Source organism: Mobula birostris, chromosome 4, assembly GCF_030028105.1.
Source record: "Mobula birostris isolate sMobBir1 chromosome 4, sMobBir1.hap1, whole genome shotgun sequence".
Classification (NCBI taxonomy): domain Eukaryota; kingdom Metazoa; phylum Chordata; class Chondrichthyes; order Myliobatiformes; family Myliobatidae; genus Mobula; species Mobula birostris.
Window position 1 is genome coordinate 165,797,940 of NC_092373.1, and position 17,256 is coordinate 165,815,195.

Here is a 17,256-nt window from a genome sequence, read left to right on the forward strand (position 1 = left end):
TCCGAGGTAGAAATAGGTCAGTTTAAGAACCTGCTAGCAGTGGGGAAGAAGCTGTTGTTGAACCTTGAGGCCTGGGTCTTCAGGCTCCTGTACCTCATGCATGATGGCAGCATCGAGAATAGGGCTGAGCTCGGATGTTAGAGATACTTAGTGGCTGATGTTGTCTTCCTGAGACATAGCCTCTTGTAGAACTCCTCAATGGAGGGGAGAGTTTTACCCATGATGAAACTGGCTGACTCCGCCATTTTCTGTAACCTCATTGTAGTTTTATATTCCAGATTTATTCAGTTACTTAATCTTAAATTCCTCATGTACCACAGTGAGTAGTTACACCTCTGGTTGCTAGTCTTGTAACTCTACTGCTATTGAACCTTGGAGTTTCTCTTTACTGCCTAGGATCAAAAGAAGTTGCAGAGTAATAAACGCAGCTCAGTCCATCATGAAGACCAGTTTCTCTTCCATGGACTCTCATTCTCCCCCCCACCCCCCCACCACTTCCGTTAGGCGGAAGATACTAAAGCTGGAGAACAAGTCCCACGAGGAGTAAGGACAGATTTTATTCCGCTGTTTTTAGACTCTTGAACAAGTCTCTTATACAAGAAAGATGAATTCTTAATCTATAACTGCCTTGTCATTCCCCTTGCACTTTATATGTCTACCTGTAACAGTAACACTACAACCTGCATTCCGTTATCGTGCTCCTTTTGTTCTGCCTCACTGCACTTGTTTGTATGGAATGCCATGCAAAACAACTGTATCTTGTTGCAAGTGACAATACTGAACAACTTCTCTCCTTTCCTGCACTGCAGACATTTGTGGAGTTGAACTGGTTCCACCTGATTGGGATCCTGTGTGGCCTGGCCATTTATAATTTCACAGTGGTAGACCTTCGCTTTCCACTTGTGCTGTACAAAAAACTGTTGAATGTGCTACCTTCCCTGGAGGACCTGAAAGAGCTCTCCCCCACAGAGGCCAGGTGAGTCCAGTGCTTAAGTCTTGCATTCCTAGTGCATGATGTTGCCTGGGAAAGAATTTTTGCTTTGGGCACAGTTTCAGCCTTCAGAAGGAAGTTTCACTTTTTCTTTCGTCCAAATGTAAAATCCACTTTGAGACAGTGGCATTGTGTTTTAAAAAAATATTTAATTGAATAAAATGTGGCTTCAGTATGCTTCGATGTATTTGACAATATTAACTTCTTGCAGTTTGAGGAAACCACAGGAAAGTTTTTGTTTCATCATTGATTCAAGTGATCTTGGTACATTATAATGAAGCATTTTCAGGTAACATATTGATGCACAGCAATCAGACTCAGGACATCTCCAGGCAGTGAATGGGTGCCATTTATGAAGATGGTTTTGTCCTTAGTCAGAAACTTTGTAAAAAATCACTTGATAGTATAACTGTACCAACAGCATATTGTAATGAATGGCATGAAAAGCACATGAAACTGATAATGATAAGAAAGAACAAGTACTAAAAGTGGAGGGAGAGAAAGAGAGAGAGAGAGAAAACAAGTTATGATGGTCATAGGAAAGAACATATGTATTCATATTTAATAATATTATGGGATCTTGATTGTACAATACATAATGAAGCCCATAAGTCAGACACTTGTAACCTGAGATGAGCTGTACATAGTAAGTGAAACATCTAAAACCATATCTATTTATTCCTTTGTTAACAAGTGATTCATTTGCAAAGAGGAGCTGAGGCATGGGGTAGATAATTTGTGATCTTATTGAGTGGCAGGGCAGGCTTGAGGGGCCAACTCTTGCATTCATCTGTAAATGAACGAAGTTTTAACAGAAACTCAGCAAAGGGCATTTTTAAGGAGGTGGGAGCAAAGGTTAAAGAGATGCAGGACAGCCTTTTAGCATGATTTTTTTTGAAAGTTTGGAAACTCTGGGGTGAAAGTTTCTGAAGCACATTGGGGATTCAGTTTGTAAATAAACAATGAAGAATGTCAGATCTAATCAGCATATTATGCTTAAAAAATTCTGGGAGACTTTCCACCTCCGGAAAACCACATCTGCACCGGGTGCACCAAGCTGTCACTGAAAAGAGAGTGTGTGAAGGAACTGGAGCTGCATTTCGATGACCTGTGGCTCGGACGGGAAACTGAAGAGGTGATAAATAGGAGCTGCTGGAAGGTAGTCAGCCCTAAGCTGCAGGAGGCAGGTAGTGGATGATTGTCAGGAGAGGGAAAAGAAATGGGCAGCTGGTGTTGAGTACCCCTGTGGTCATTCCCCTCAACAGTAAGTATACTATATTGGATACTGTTGGGAGGGACAACTTACCAGGGGAAGTTCAGCGACTGGGTCTCTGGCCCTGAGGCTCAGAAGGGAAGGAGGAAGAAAAGGACTGCAATAGTGCAAGGGATTCTGTAGTTAGAGGAGTAGACACTGGATTGCGTGGATGTGACAGAGATACCCAGATGGTATGTTGTCTCCCAGGTGCCAGGGTCAGGCATGTCTCAGGTCAGGTCCACAACATTCTAAAGTGGATGGATTAGCAGCCAGAAGTCATGGTACATATTGACACCAATGACTTAGGTGGGAAAAAGGAGGAGGTCCTGAAGAGAGAATCTAAGGAGCTAGGTAGAAAGCTGGAAAGAGGACCTCCAGGGTGGAAATCTCTGGATTGCTGCCTGTGTCATGTGCTAGTGAGGGTAAGAATAGGATGATTTGGCAGATGAATGCATGGCTGAGGAACTGGGGCAGGGTATCAGAGTTCTGGATCACTGGGATCTCCCTGGGGAAGGGATGAGCTGTACGAAAGGGAAGGGTTACACCTGAACCCGAGGGGGACAAATATTCTTGCAGGCAAGTTTACTGAAACTGCTGGAGAGGGCTTAAACTAATTTGGCAGAGGGATAGGAAACTGTGTGATAAGGCTGAAGATGAGGTAGCTGGTGTACAAGTAGAGCCAGTGTGTAGTGAGACTGTCAGGAAGGACAAGCGGATGATAGGGCAAAATTGCAGTCAGTGGGATGAGGTGCAGTGTAACGGAGACAACATCAAAAAGGGCGGTGAATACAGGACTAAAACCGTTATATTGGAATGCGTGTAGTATATGGAATAAGGTAGATTTTGTGGTGCATTTAGAGATTGACAGGAGTGATGTGGCCATCGCTGAGTCATGGCTGAAAGAAAATTATAGTTGGGACCTGAACATCTAAGGATACACGTTGTATCTAAAGGAGAAGCAGGTAGGCAGAGGTTGTGGGGCGACTCTTTTGGTGAAAATGAAATTTTCCTTAGAAGGAGGTGACATAGGATCGGAAGATATAGAATTAAGAAACTCCAAGGGTAAAAAGAACCTGATGCGAATTATATACAGGTCTCTGAACAGTAGCCAGAATGTGGACTACAGATTATGGCAGTAGACAGAAAATGCCCAAAGGACACTGTTATGATAGTTATGGGTTTTTCAATATGCAGGTAGATTGGGAAAATCTGGGTGGTGATGATTTTGGATCCCATGAGAAAGAACTTGTAGAATGCCTACGAGATGGCTTTTTAGAGCAGCTTGTGGTCAAGCCCACTAAGGGATCAGCTTTTCTGGATCGGGTGTTGCGTACTGAACCAGATTTGTTTAGAGAGCTTAAGGTAAAGGAATCCTGAGGAGACTGTGAGCACAATATATAGAATTCACCCTGCAGTTTGAGAAGGTGAAGCCAAGGTCAAATGTATCCCTAGTACAGTGGATTAAAGGGTATTATAGAGACATGAGAGAATTATAAATGTTGCTTCAAGAAGGGAGTGGGTCAGAAGAAAGGAAATTATTGCCCAATTAGCCTGACCTCAGTGATTGGGAAGGCATTAGTCAAAGCTGATTGGAACGGATTATGACAGTGCAGCGATGGCTGGAGTTTCTGGCAGTAACTTGGAAGGCACAGGGTAGATACATCCCAAAGAAGAAGTATTCTAAAGGCAGAGTGTCACAACCATGGCTGGCAAGGGAAGTCAGACCCAACATTAAAGCAAAAGATAATAGAGGAAAAATAGTGGGAAATTAGAGGATTGGAATGCTTTTAAAAGCAATAAGGCCAAGTAAAAATGCCATAAAGAAGGAAAAGATGAAGATAAGCTATCCAATAATATCAAATGGGATACCTAAAGATTTTCCAAATATATAAAGAGTAAAAGAGAAGTGAGAGTAGGTGTTAGACCGATGGAAAATGATGCTGGAGATGTAGTAATGGGGGACAAATTGAATTAGTGTGTAAGACTCGTTGCATCTAGTGGCATGATCTTGCAGAAGAAAGGAAATTATTGGTCAGTTAGCCTGATCTCAGTGGTTGGGAAGGCTTAACAAGTTAAAGTCAATTGTTAAGATGCGATTTTGGGATACTTGGAGGCACATGGTAAAATAGGCCCAAGTCAGAATGGTTTCCTCAAAGGAAAATTTTGCCGGACAGATATGTTGGAATTGCTTGAGGAAATAACAAGCAAGATAGACAAAAGAGAATTGGTGGATGTTGGGTACTTGGGTTTTCAGAAGGCCTTTGACAAGGTTCTGCACAAGAGGCTGCTTACCAAGATAAGAGCCCGTGGTGTTACAGGAAAGATTCTAGCATGGATAAAGCATTAGCTGACTTGCAGGAGGTAAAACGTGGGAATAAAGGAAGCCTTTTCTGATTGGCTGCTGGTGTCCAGTGGTGTACAACAGTGGTCCCCAACCACCGGGCCACGAGGAAATGATATGATTTAGCTATATGAAATGATATGAATCAGCTGCACCTTTCCTCATTCCCTGTCACGCACTGTTGAACTTGAACAACCCCCCCCCCCCCCCCGTCGGCCGGTCTGCAAGAATATCGTCAATATTAAACCAGTCCGCGGTGCAAAAGAAGGTTGGGGACCCCTCGTCTACAGGGGTGAGTGTTGGGATGGATACTTTTTTTACGTTGTGGGGCAGGGAGTGTCGTAGAAGCAGGAAGGCTGTAGAAGGACTTGGATCAGGAGAATAGGCGAAGAAGTGGCAGATGGAATACAGTGTAGGAAAGTGTATGGTCATGCACTTTACAAGAAGGAATAAAAGTGTAGGCTGTTTTGTAAGTGGGAAGAAGATTCAAAAATCCAAGCAGCAAAGGGACTTGGAAGTCCTCATGCAGGATTCTATTAAGGTTAACTTGCAGTTTGAGTCGGTAGCAAGGAAGGCGGTGTTAGCATTCATTTCAAGAGTAGTGGAATATGAAAACAAAGGTGTAATGCTGAGGCTTTATAAAGCACTGGTGAGTCCTCACTTGGAGAATTGTGAGCAGGTTTGGGCCCCCCATCTAAGAAATGATGTGCTGACGTTGGAGAGGGTTCAAAGGAGGTTCACAAAAATGATTCTGGGAATGAAAGGCTTTTCATATGAGGTTTGTTTGATGGCTCTGGGCCTGTACTTGCTGGAACTTAGAGGAATGAGGGGGTCCTCATTGAAAGCTTTCAAATATTGAAAGACTTGTTAGAATAGATGTAGAGAGGATATTTCCTATAGCGTGGAGGATCTAGGACCAGAGGGCACAACCTCAGAATAGAGGGACGTCCATTTAGAATGGAGATGAGGATGAATTTCTTTAGCCAGAGGGTGGTGGATCTGTGGAATTTGTTGCCACAGGTGGCTGTGGAGACCAGGTCATTGGGTATACTCACAACAGAGGTTGATAGATTCTTGATAAGTCAGGGCGTGGAAGGTTATGGGGAGAAGTCAGGAGAAGAGGGGTGAGAGGGAAATGGATCAGCTATGATTAAAAATGGCTGAGGATTCTCAATGGGCCCAATAGCTCAATTTTGCTCCTGTGTCTTGTGGTCTTAAGGCCTAATAAAGGGGGTCAGCCACTTTGGACTGAGATGAGATGTCTTTGCTCAGAGTGTAGTGACTTGCTTTCCAAGGACCTTGGAGGCTGACTTATCAGATTTTTGATGATTAACAGAATTGAGAGAGATGTGTTAGTGCAGAAAAAAAGGTAAATATTGTTTTTCTGCTCCCACTTTTAATGCCTTCTAATTCAGAATTAGTCAATGTCCTCCTTGCTGTCCTGAGAAGACAGTACGTGAGGGCTGAAAGCTTGTTAACAAAGATTCTTCTTTAAAGCAGGTCACACTAAGTTCTTTCTGCCTCGCATTTGTTTGATCTAAGCACCAAAATATACTCTTTAACAAAGTTTATATGGAGTAATGAATTTCACAAATCTATTCAGATTAGTCCTTTGATCAGATAACTTTTCTTTAAGGAGCTTGCAGGAACTGTTGGATTACCCCGGTGATGATGTCGAAGAAACTTTCTGTCTCACATTTGCGGTAAGAGCTAGGGAAGATGGGTCAAATGGTGGGAGTTTAACTGGGTGTTGCTTGCTCGCTTTAATTTCCCTTGTCATTATTTCCAAAGTTTAACTAGCCAGTTAGATTGCATTTATACATAACCACTGAGCCCTGCTGAGTCTTTGTAGAGCAATCAAGTCATCCCATTACCTGCTTTTTCAACACAGCTTTGCCATACTTTCTCACACAGCTTTCTGTCCAATTCCCATTTCAGTTTATTGTATTTTCTTCCACTACCCTGTCTGTCAGTGAATTCTAGATCATACTATGTGAGAAGTTTTTCTCTATTATCAGACTGAGCTATTTTGCCAGCCATCTTAAAGTCAGTGTCTTCAGGTTCTTAACCCTTCTGCCAGCAGAGACAATTTTTCCTTGTACACTTTATTTTCATATATTTTTGGAGGCTTTATCAAAGGGCTTTCAACCACCACCCCCTTTCCAATTTTTCACCTCTGCCATTCACCTAGCATGAATGTCCTCATTAGGCCCATACCAGTAGGAAAATGAAAAGATTCTTCGGTAACTTGTTGGGTGATCCTTGGTCTTCAGCCATGTTTAATTCTTTTGCAACTAATGATCAAAAGTGTTGAAAGAACATGGTTGAGGATGATGGTGTTGTCAAAATAATGCTATTTTTTTCCTGAGTTTTTCCCAAAGCAATACAGATTTACTTTTTGAACGTCTGTATTTATATATTAGGTAACATTTCTCACTTGGTGAATAATTTTAATTCCTTTGAGTTCAGTTAAGATCTGGGAGGTTGAAAAGCCAGTTGCCCGAACCTAACTGGCTATTAGCTTCAGCATCAAATTGGAGGAGAAACGTTCAAACCTTGTTTTTCTAAGATCAGCCTCCATAATACCCTTCTGGTTTCTGTAGGATATGAGACATTGAAGTAATTGAGATTGTGCAGGCCTAGTTAGCTGATCCCAGTGGTGTTGGTCAGGATAATGAGAAAAGACTGAAAAGGATGGGCTTTTAACAGGAAAACTATACATTTGAGAGAGAAACTGTGAGACGGAAAGAGAGGTGGTATTTCAGAGTGTTACCTTAAATTAATTAGTGAACTTACAGGTGCACTCCAGAGTCAAAGTGAAGGTTAGGACTGATTTAAAGGAAGTTTTACATGCAATGAGATCAAACTCAAGAATGAACTTTAGGATAGTGGAGGCAAAGTCAGTGGATAATTTAATGAAGAACTGAAGGCTACAATGGGAGAATAAGGGTCTTAGAAACTTTTTTTTAATTCAAAGACAAAGCCAGCATTTAAAGCAGATTGTAATTGTTGTTGAGGAGATGGTGGTAACATGTGTTCTTGAGGTTCTGTAGTCCAAGTGGTGAAGGTTCTTCCATAAGAATGCTGGGGAGGGATGTTCAAGGTTTTGACCCAGTGATGATGAAAAAATGATGGCATGGTTACTTCCAATTTAGGATGTTATCTGACTTGGAGGAGAACTTGAAGGTGGCAATATTCCCACAGTTCTCTTTCTTTTGTATCTAGAATGTAGTTGCTCCTGGTTTGAGAGGCTATTGTATCCATTTTTCTGGATGGACTTATTACGTTATCTTTTCTCACTCACTGTTTAATTGGTCTTGAGGAATAAGATGTGGTTACATTACACAGCGTCTTGAAAACACAGAAGAGCAGAACCGAGAATCATTGTCTGTAGTTTTACCATTCTCTGCACCGGTTTTAATTAACTTCTTTTCTTCTCCTTGAATTGGTCAGACTCTTCGAGAAAACTATGGAGTTACAGAGCTGCAGGAATTGGTCCCAGGAGGTAAAAGTCTACCTGTGAAGAAAGAGAACAGGTAAGTCTGCCGCAGTGTTTGGAGAGTTCTGTTGGAGCGATGAATTGTGGAACTTCATTACTTTCTGGATGAAATAGCAAACGCTGTGCCCTATATGACCAAATATACAAATGAAACTGGGTGAAATAACACTGGACAACAAAGATTTAGCTTCTTGAATACTTTTGGGTGTATCTTATAGATTTTGGACTACCGATCATGATCACATATTACTGATCACCATGAAATTTCCCTATCATGCACCATTTTTTTGGTGATGGTTTTTATTTGTTATTTCAGTTCATAATTCAAGTAAATTAAAATGTTGCCCACAATGTAAGTTTTCTACATTGTCCAGGCATGCCAGTGCATGCTTAGGGAGGGTGGATGCTGCATGGCAGGACAGGTTTTAGCAAGGCTTTAAAAGCATCACGCACATACCGTTCTATGCATTGTGTTTATATGTTTAGTGGTTTGCAATCATGTTGATGCTAATGCTCCATGCGCACAGCATTTTGTGTGTACTCATTTTAATAAAGTAAATGCATTCTCAGGAGTATGTGTGATAGCAAAATGTCTTGCCAATGTTGCAACAGCCTCTGTACTTTCTGTTATGTTTGTGGCGAGTATGTGCTTAAATCTCAAAGACAGAGCATGACTCCACTTATTAAGAAAGCCTATGAGCTCTATTTTAGGTGTAAAATTGGCGACCAAGAGAAAGCCTGGGCCCCTCTCATTTGTTACATTCCCGTTTAGACTTCTTCCCTGCTAATCCTGGCGCTGTCAGTGCCGAGCATGGTTGAAGGTTTCACCAGGTCAGTGTGGTCTTGGAGAAATGTTATCAGGGCAAATGGAATCCATCAGTGCTGGCTAGTTATTGTTGGACACTTAAGGGAGAAGCCTCAGACACAGAATGCAAATGAAAATCATCAACAAAATATTTTTAGCTTAGTTGAACTAAACAGCAGCACCGTTAAGCAAATAAACACATTATATTCAATAGAAGCTAATTTCTTGTTTCTTCAAATTCTGACGTGATACATGTAATCTGAAATTATATTTGTGTTTAGCTTCAAACGGTCCATAATAACCACAAAACAATTCAGAGGAAGCAACACTTTTATTGTCAAGTAGAATGGCTGTTTTTGCTGAGTAGGCTGAGTCTAGCGGTAAGGAAGCTGAGGGAGGACTTGTGGGAAATCTTTAACCTTATGATGGAACATTTTCACTTGTTGGAGAGTCTGAGAATAAATTATAGAAGCAAAGTTGACACCAATAAAACAAAACTAAAAATGCTGAGCATGACTTGGCAGGTGAGAAAGCATCTGTGGAAAGAAAAACAGTGAATGTTTTCCAGTCTAGGATCTTTCATCAGAATATTGGCATGAAGTGGAGGGACAAGATAGAAAGTGCATCCAGATCCACGTGCATCTCCTTCCATCAATACCAGAGCAGAGTGCAGAATCAATGTGCAAAGTGTATCTTTTTTGCACAAGTGCTGCACTTCAAATACATTTAGTAAAACACTTAAAGAGGCAACACTTAGATGGTTATGGTTGTAATCTGCAGTTTTATGATTTTTCACCATAGAGTGGTGGGGATGTGCAACTTGCCATCTGCACAAATACATATCAGAGGAAGCTGTAAGGAGATAGTAAAGATGGGTTGGACTGGATTGTACTGATTTTTAGGCAGTTTTCTGTAACGTATTGAACTGAGCACCTGGATGCACTTTGTATCTGGCCCCTCTGTTTGATGCCAACTTTAGCTGGGACATTTCAGACCTGATGTAGGCTTTTGACCCAAAACATTAACAATTCTTGCCTCCACATATGCTGTTTGATCTGCTGAGTTACTTCAGCAGAGTGTTCATTGCTCACTTTTAATCCTTGTTGGTAACTTCTGTTGGCCCTCAGGAAGGAATTTGTTCAAGCCTACGTAGAGTACATCTTCAACACCTCTGTCCAGGAGTTGTTCTTGGCTTTCTCCAGTGGTTTTCTAAAGGTCTGTGGAGGGAAGGTTCTGCAGCTCTTCCAGCCCAGTGAGCTGATGGCCATGGTGGTAGGAAACACCAGCTACAACTGGAAAGAGCTGGAGATGGTAAGAGCTCTCAATGAGCACAGAGGCTAATTCCCTTCTCTGGTACTTCATAGGATGTCCCTACGCAAACGCCAACCTTGAGCAAAGAGCAGAGGGGGGACAGCAGAGCTGAGATTATTTATTTATTTATTGAGATACAGCATGGAGTAGGCCCTTCTGGCCTATCGAGCCCTGCCGCCCAGCAACCCCTGACTTAACCCTAGCCTAATTACGGAACAATTTACAATAAATTATTAACCTACCAACCGGTACTTCCTTGGACCGTGGGTAGAAACCAGAGCACCCGGAAGAAACCCATGCAGTCACGGGAAGAATGTACAAACTCCTTATAGGTAACAGTGGGAATTTTCATTAAGGAGGAGTTCACTTTGGGAATGTAGAAGTTATTGTCAGGCTCAGCAATGGCTAGTTCTTTCAAGAAATATAATTCCCAGTTGAAAATGAGCACAAGGAGAGAATTGAAACCAAAGTACTCTGGACATTATAGTAGAAACTCTGTTCCTTTACGCAGAAAGAGGTACATGACTGTAACCTTGCACAAACAGGTCAAGCAAGGGAAAGCCTCCAGAACAGAGTGGAACAAGGTGTCATTTGGCACTCTGGTCAAGAAAGCCCAATTTTAAAACTTCTCGGTGAGGAAAAAGCAGACTCTGTCTGCTAAAAAATTTAAAGAGTATTTATAAAAAAATCTCATTCTGTTTTGGTTTTTAGTTTATGTGGTGATATTGATCAACCACTAGAGGGTAATAGAGAGCTTTATGGGACAATAAAAGGTGTCAAGGGCAAGAATTGACCTTGAAAGGAAATGGGATCATTTTAAATTAGATGTTCCAATCCACTTAATATCTGATGTACACTTAAAATTTATTTTATAATAGATGTATGTGTTTAACAGCAACAAATGGTCACAATCCACTGTATGTGTGAGATTGTACGTGTGTGTTTTTGCATGTGTTTGTGATACGTGCGTCTGCATGACTAGGGGTGTGTGTGTGTGTGAGAGAGAGAGAGAGAAAGAAATGTGTATTTATTATTGTGTACTTATGCCATAATGTATTAACTGCAACAGATATTCCAGGGTAATTTGCAATGCTATTACCAAACAAAATGTGTCAGACCACAATGAGACAGTAGTGCAGAGAACCAAAAGAGCTTAACAGAGTATTTTAAAAAGAGTGAATTTCAGAGCTTAGGCCTTGGTTGTTGTGCGTGCAGCCAGCCAATGCTGGGTGACACGTTAAATGGTAAATTCTGTCAATGGTGGCTTTGTCTTCAATTGAAAACTAAAATTGATGGATTGCTAATACCTGGTATATTTAGAAGAACAGGAGGGGATTGCAGAGGTGAGGAACTGTGGAGGATGAGAATTTTAATGGGCCAAATGGCCTAATTCTGTTCCTATGTTTAATGGTCTTATGAACTTAATATGAAGTTGTCGGTCAACCAGGTCCTAGTGGAGGTCACCAATCAGGGAGAATGGATAAATGAGTTTTAGGAGACTTGAAAGTTAGAGAGGGTGTAATGCTGGTGAGAAGAGAATTTGGATATTCAGTTCTAAAGGTAACAACCGCCTGATTAAGGGTTTCAACAGCAGCATACATCAGATACTTACCTGTGTGTGAGTACCTGTATGCATGAGCTTGTGTGTATATGTCTCTATAATTGTGTGTGTGTGTGATTGTGGATGTTTGCCTATGAGTGTGAGAGTGTGTGTCTGTGTATGGGCGCTAAAGATCTCGGAACTGTACGATTTATTCACAAAATACTTTGTTTTAACGAATTGTTTTCTCTTGCTAGAGTGCAATATACAAAGCTGATTACCATCCTGCACATCCGACTATAAAATTATTTTGGGAGGTTTTCCATGAGTTTCCATTGGAAAAAAAGAAGCTTTTTCTGTGTAAGTGTAGATCTTTTCATGTAAACACGATCTTGCTGGGGATTGACCATCTCATTGCAACTATGGCATTTTTGATGGTTGAACAGATTGGGAAGCTAGGATTTTCTTCCCACATTGGAATTTACCTTTCCTGTCCAACCAGGCAGTTCTAAGGTGCTGAATTCATGTGACTTGGTTTAAGTCCCAAAGCTACTGAGGCAGATAAAAATAGAAAATCTAGGAAGGACTCAGCAAATCAGTCACATCCATGGAAAGAGAAATAGGGTTCATCGTTCAGTTCCAGAATCTATTATCAGAATTGAGAAACCTTTTTCTTGCATTTTCTGTTTTTACTTAAGGTTTCCGTCATCTGAAGTTTTTGTTTTATTATGATTTATATGTCTTGGAGTCCCTGGAACTTCCAGGTTCATGATCAGCATTAGCAAAGTCCTTTGACTCTCTAGTTGGGACATGTTACAGCTATACAAGATGTTGGTGAGCCCACACTTAAATTATTTTGAGCAATTATGATCACCTAGCTACAGGAAAGATGCTCGTAAACTGGAAGGGATGTAGAAAGGATTTGCAAGGGTGTTGCTTGGGACTGGAGGGCTTGGGTTAATGGAGAACCTGGACTGACTGGGGCTGTTTCCTCTGGAACACAGGATAAGGAGTGACCTCATAAAACTATATAAAATGTGAGGGACATAAATAAGGTGAATAGTCACAGTTTTTCTTCTAGGGAAGGGAAATCTAAAACTAGATGTGTAGGTTTCAGGTGCGAGGGGAAGGAATTATGGGAACCTGAGGGGCAAGTTTTTAAGATGCAGAAAATACTGAATGAGTTTCCAGGGGAAGTGATAGAGGTGGTACTATTACAAGGTTTAAAGTACATTTAGACAGGTACTTGGATAGAAAAGGTTTAATGGCATAAGAGCCAAAAGCAGGCAGTGGGATTATGTTAGGTGGGCATCTTGGTCAACATGGACAAGTTGGGCTTGTATGAACGAGCATGAATCATGTGGAAAGCTCTAAACTGCCTTCACCTAGGCCAGTTCCTTTCTGTGACCTGGCCTTTTTTTTTAGATGCACCATAGAAAGCATCTAATATGGGAGCATTACAATTTGGCAACTGCTCTGCCTTAGACTGAAGGAAACTGCAAAGAGTTGTGGACACAGCTCTGCACATCTTGAAAGCCAGCCTCCTCTACACAGACTCTGTCTATGTTTCTTATTGCTTGGTAAAGCAGACAACATAGTCAAAGACCCATCCCATTCCAGACATTCTCCCTTCTCCACCTTCCCATCAGGCAGAAGATACAAAAGCCTTAAGGCACATGCTGACAGGTTCAAAGACTGCTTCAGTCCAAGATTATTGTACAGATCTCCTTGTATGATAAGGTGGACACTTGACCACAGTCTATCTCACCATGGTCTTTCCCCTTATCGTCTGCATGCACTGCACTTCTTTCTGTAACAGTAACTTTCTGTTATGGCTTTTCCCCTTGTACTTCCTCAATGCATTGATGTGATGAATGGCATGTAAAATAAATTTTCACAGTACTTCAGTACATGTGATAAAAATAAAGAAATCGCCAGCACAAGAAATTCTGCAGATGCTGGAAATCACTAATTTCCAATCTTTCTCTAAGTAGCCTGATGAATGCTGGGGGTGTAATGGAAGGTGCCCTTACACTACTGGCCATTATTTCTCATAGATTTTTTGCATATTGGAGCGTGATTTTATTTGTTTCCCTGTTCACAGGTGCTGTCTGATCTGCTGTGCATTCTTTTTATATTTCAGATCTCCAGCACCTGTGTTATTTATGTTTTAATCACTAGTTGGTCAGTTCTGCTGTGCATAATTGACAAAAATTATTAGTTAAGATCCACCTCCTTGCTATCGTTTTAAAACCATAATTTTGCCTTTCCCAAATATCATGGTTTTAGCTGTGTTATCTCTTAACATTCAATCCTCACAGCAGCCTGTCCGTAGGTTATCTTAAAGCACTTTACAGTGAGTGAATAACTGTTGGAACTGTATTCTCTGAAGCAGGCACAGTTCTCTTGATACTTACTGAGCGTTGTAGTGGATACCTGGTAATTAGGGGTGTGAGAACTTTACATCCACCTGGGGAATGGTAGGAAGTCTAGGTCTGCTGGGATATCTGGGCTCAGGTCTTTGAAATGTGTCATGAATCAGAGGTGAGATCGATGACATTAGAGCTAAGGCTTACTTCAGCCCTCTGACTTCTAGCTGTGCTTTTCAGCTATCTTTATGATCCCTGGAAGGAAAGACTTAATGTGTCAGGAACATTTGATGTCCTTGGGCCTGTAACTGGATGGGGTTCAGAAAGTGATGGGGAGAGCGCATTGAAACGTAACAAATGCCAAAGGTCCTGGGTAGAGTGGACATATTGAGGATGTTTCCATTAGGAGAGTCTAGGATCTGAGGACACAGCCTCAGAATAAAGGGACATCCCTTAGAACTGTGAAGAGGAGGAACTTTTTCAACCAGAGGGTGATGAATCTGCAGAATTTGTTACTACAGAAAGATGTGGGGGCCAAGTCATTGAGTGTATTTAAGGCAAAGATTGATTAGTAAGGTGAGAGCTAGTGTGTTACAGAGAGAAGTTGGGAAAATGGGGTTGAAAACAATGAGTCCTGATTTAATGATAGAGCAAACTTGATAGGCTACATTGCCTTATTTTCATCGAACGGTCTTATGAATGTCTCTCTCTTCCTGTAGTGTTTCTGACTGGCAGTGACCGCATTCCCATTTATGGAATGGCAAGTATCCGGATGACCATTCAGCCAACAGCTGGAGGGGACCGCTACCTCCCGGTGGCTCACACCTGCTACAACCTCCTGGATCTCCCCAAGTACCAGAGTAAAGCAATACTGAGCAGCAAACTCACTCAGGCTATAGACCATCATGAGGGTTTTAGCTTAGTATGAGAGGAATTCCATTATTTTCCTTTTCTGTACAAGGGTATATATCGATTCAATAAGCACTTTATTATTAGAGACTATTTTGCAAAATTCAGTCTCATTCCTTCTTGTTTTAAAAGATTATTTTATAATATCATCATTTGGCTATAAGGGTATGTTTAAAACACCTCTTTTTTCAATGCTGTGGAGTATATAACTTTCAGCATTGATTTCAGTTGGAATGTTGCCAGTTTTACTTGATGTATTGAATGAGGAGAATTGATTGGATGTTTGGCTTATCAGTCTCACAAGTTTTAATGATGCTTCCTTGAGTTGTTGGACTCTCTGAATGGTACACAACCAAAGAATGGCCTTGAATGTTATTGGCACTTGCCTACTTTTTTGAAAATCTGAACACTTGCTACAAGTCAAAAGTGCAGTTGGTGGTGGCCAAACTATACAAAAAGCAAGAGTTACACAGTGGGTCGGGCAACATCTGTGGAGGGAAACGGACAATGGACATTTCAGGTTGAGACCTTTCATCCAGATTGAAAGATAGAGAAGAGGTAGCCATGCAACCCAAAATGTCAACTGTCCACCTCCCTTCACAGATGCTGCCTTACCTGCTTTTTGTGTGTTGCTCCAGATTCCAACATCTGTAGCCTCTCCTTTTAAAAGTGGCACAAATATAGGTGCCCTGGGACCATACCTGATAACCAGTGCGAGGTAGGCCCTTTGTATATGGACTTAAAGTGCACTTTTGAGGTCCTCCTTTCAACAAAATTGCGTAGTTTTGAGGTGGACAGAGAATGAGGCTGACTTGAGCCAGTGCAGAGGCCACTGGATGTTACTGTCAATAACTTGGTTAGGTAAAGACTGGCCTGAATGTGAAGGAAGAGAGAACTGCCTGACACTCGCATACATTGCCACTGCTTCCATGGCCCTGCTCATCACCGACATGCAACTTCATAAACCCGAGCTCCTGCTCCTTTGCTGCCTTATCCAGCTTCCGCCTGTGATGTCTCAGAGCAGTGTGGCTCATGTGAATGTGTTTGTCGCCCCAGTCTCGAGACCACCTTGGACCCACCTTCCCAGGCCGCAGGGTAGCTGTAGGGTGGTAGACACGCAGAATCTGGACTTGGGTGCTGGTGGTTCCAGGAGTGGGGAGCCAGGATGTCTCAGGGAGTTACAGCCTCTCACCTCTACACCACACCTAGTGCCAGGGCGGAGGGTGATGAAGAAAATGCACGAAAAGCGGTGGGTTTCCGCTCCCCTGCATCACCTCAGTTTCTTGCAGCCACACACTGCACTCGGTCTCCAAGGACCGATTCCATTCCCCATGTACTGCACCAGACCATCAAAAGATTACTTATCATTACATTTAAAGTGCAGCTTTTAACTAAGCGCTGTGGAATTCTTAATTGTAAAGGGAAAATATCTGTATGTGAACACAATAAGCTGCCTTTATTCTGTTTTCATGGTGTAACAAATGCTTTTTGAGTACAACGTAACAGCTGCATTAAGAGCATGTTTGGAACTCTTTGTCCTATTATACAATGAAATAGTATCTGATGCAGCTAATTGCAGCCTCACTGAAATCTTTGCAAAGTATGTTCAGTGTTTGTACAGATCTTTTAGTTAGAGAGGACTTGAGTAGAATTGTGACCTATTTCTGTCTTTCACGGCCACATTAGTTACTGTTTCTTTCTACTTTCTGATTTTCCACAAGATAAAGCTCCTGATTAAAATCTGGCTGTCGGTGTGTACTTATTTTTAACAATGTCAGACTTTTTAAACAATAAATAAAGCCAAAAAGTTTGTTGCTCAGTTTTCTAGATATACTTCTCCTGTTGGATTTTCATTTTCCTTCGACAAATCAAGGTGCAAGAGCTCATAGCATATTCAAATGAGAGTGATTTTGTTCCCAATTCAAAGCTACGTGTGTTGACATTGTATTTCTATGTCAACGTCTTGGTATGGCAACTGCTCATGGAACGTGATGTTGCAGTTGCAGCCTCCTACCACAGGGGGATCTGTGGCACCACTGCAGATGGACGATGGAAGAGTACGTACAAATTTTTATCCCTATGTACCTGTAAGACCATTATCACTGTGTTTTATTTGGGACACTTGCTGTTGGTATATTGGTTATCTTTCAGTTGATACTAAGTACTTTATGTTCTCCTGATAGGCAAGATTTTTAAAACCCTTTTGTAATACATGGAGTAGTTCTTTGAACAGTAA

The 17,256-nt window shown here is 41.5% G+C and overlaps 1 protein-coding gene across 7 annotated transcripts in view; it reads left to right on the forward strand.

Moving 5' to 3' along the window:
• Positions 1–16,830, forward strand: part of LOC140196727 (probable E3 ubiquitin-protein ligase HERC3) — a 104,294-nt gene extending 87,464 nt beyond the window's left edge. For all 7 annotated transcript variants that reach the window (XM_072256410.1, XM_072256405.1, XM_072256408.1 and 4 more), the window contains 6 exons: positions 810–976; positions 6,224–6,290; positions 8,041–8,123; positions 10,019–10,202; positions 12,000–12,102; positions 14,831–16,830. In XM_072256410.1, the coding sequence (XP_072112511.1) occupies positions 810–976; positions 6,224–6,290; positions 8,041–8,123; positions 10,019–10,202; positions 12,000–12,102; positions 14,831–15,039 (813 nt within the window). In that variant the 3' untranslated portion in view covers positions 15,040–16,830. The remainder of the gene's footprint in view (positions 1–809; positions 977–6,223; positions 6,291–8,040; positions 8,124–10,018; positions 10,203–11,999; positions 12,103–14,830) is intronic.
• The last annotated feature ends 426 nt before the right edge of the window (positions 16,831–17,256 follow it).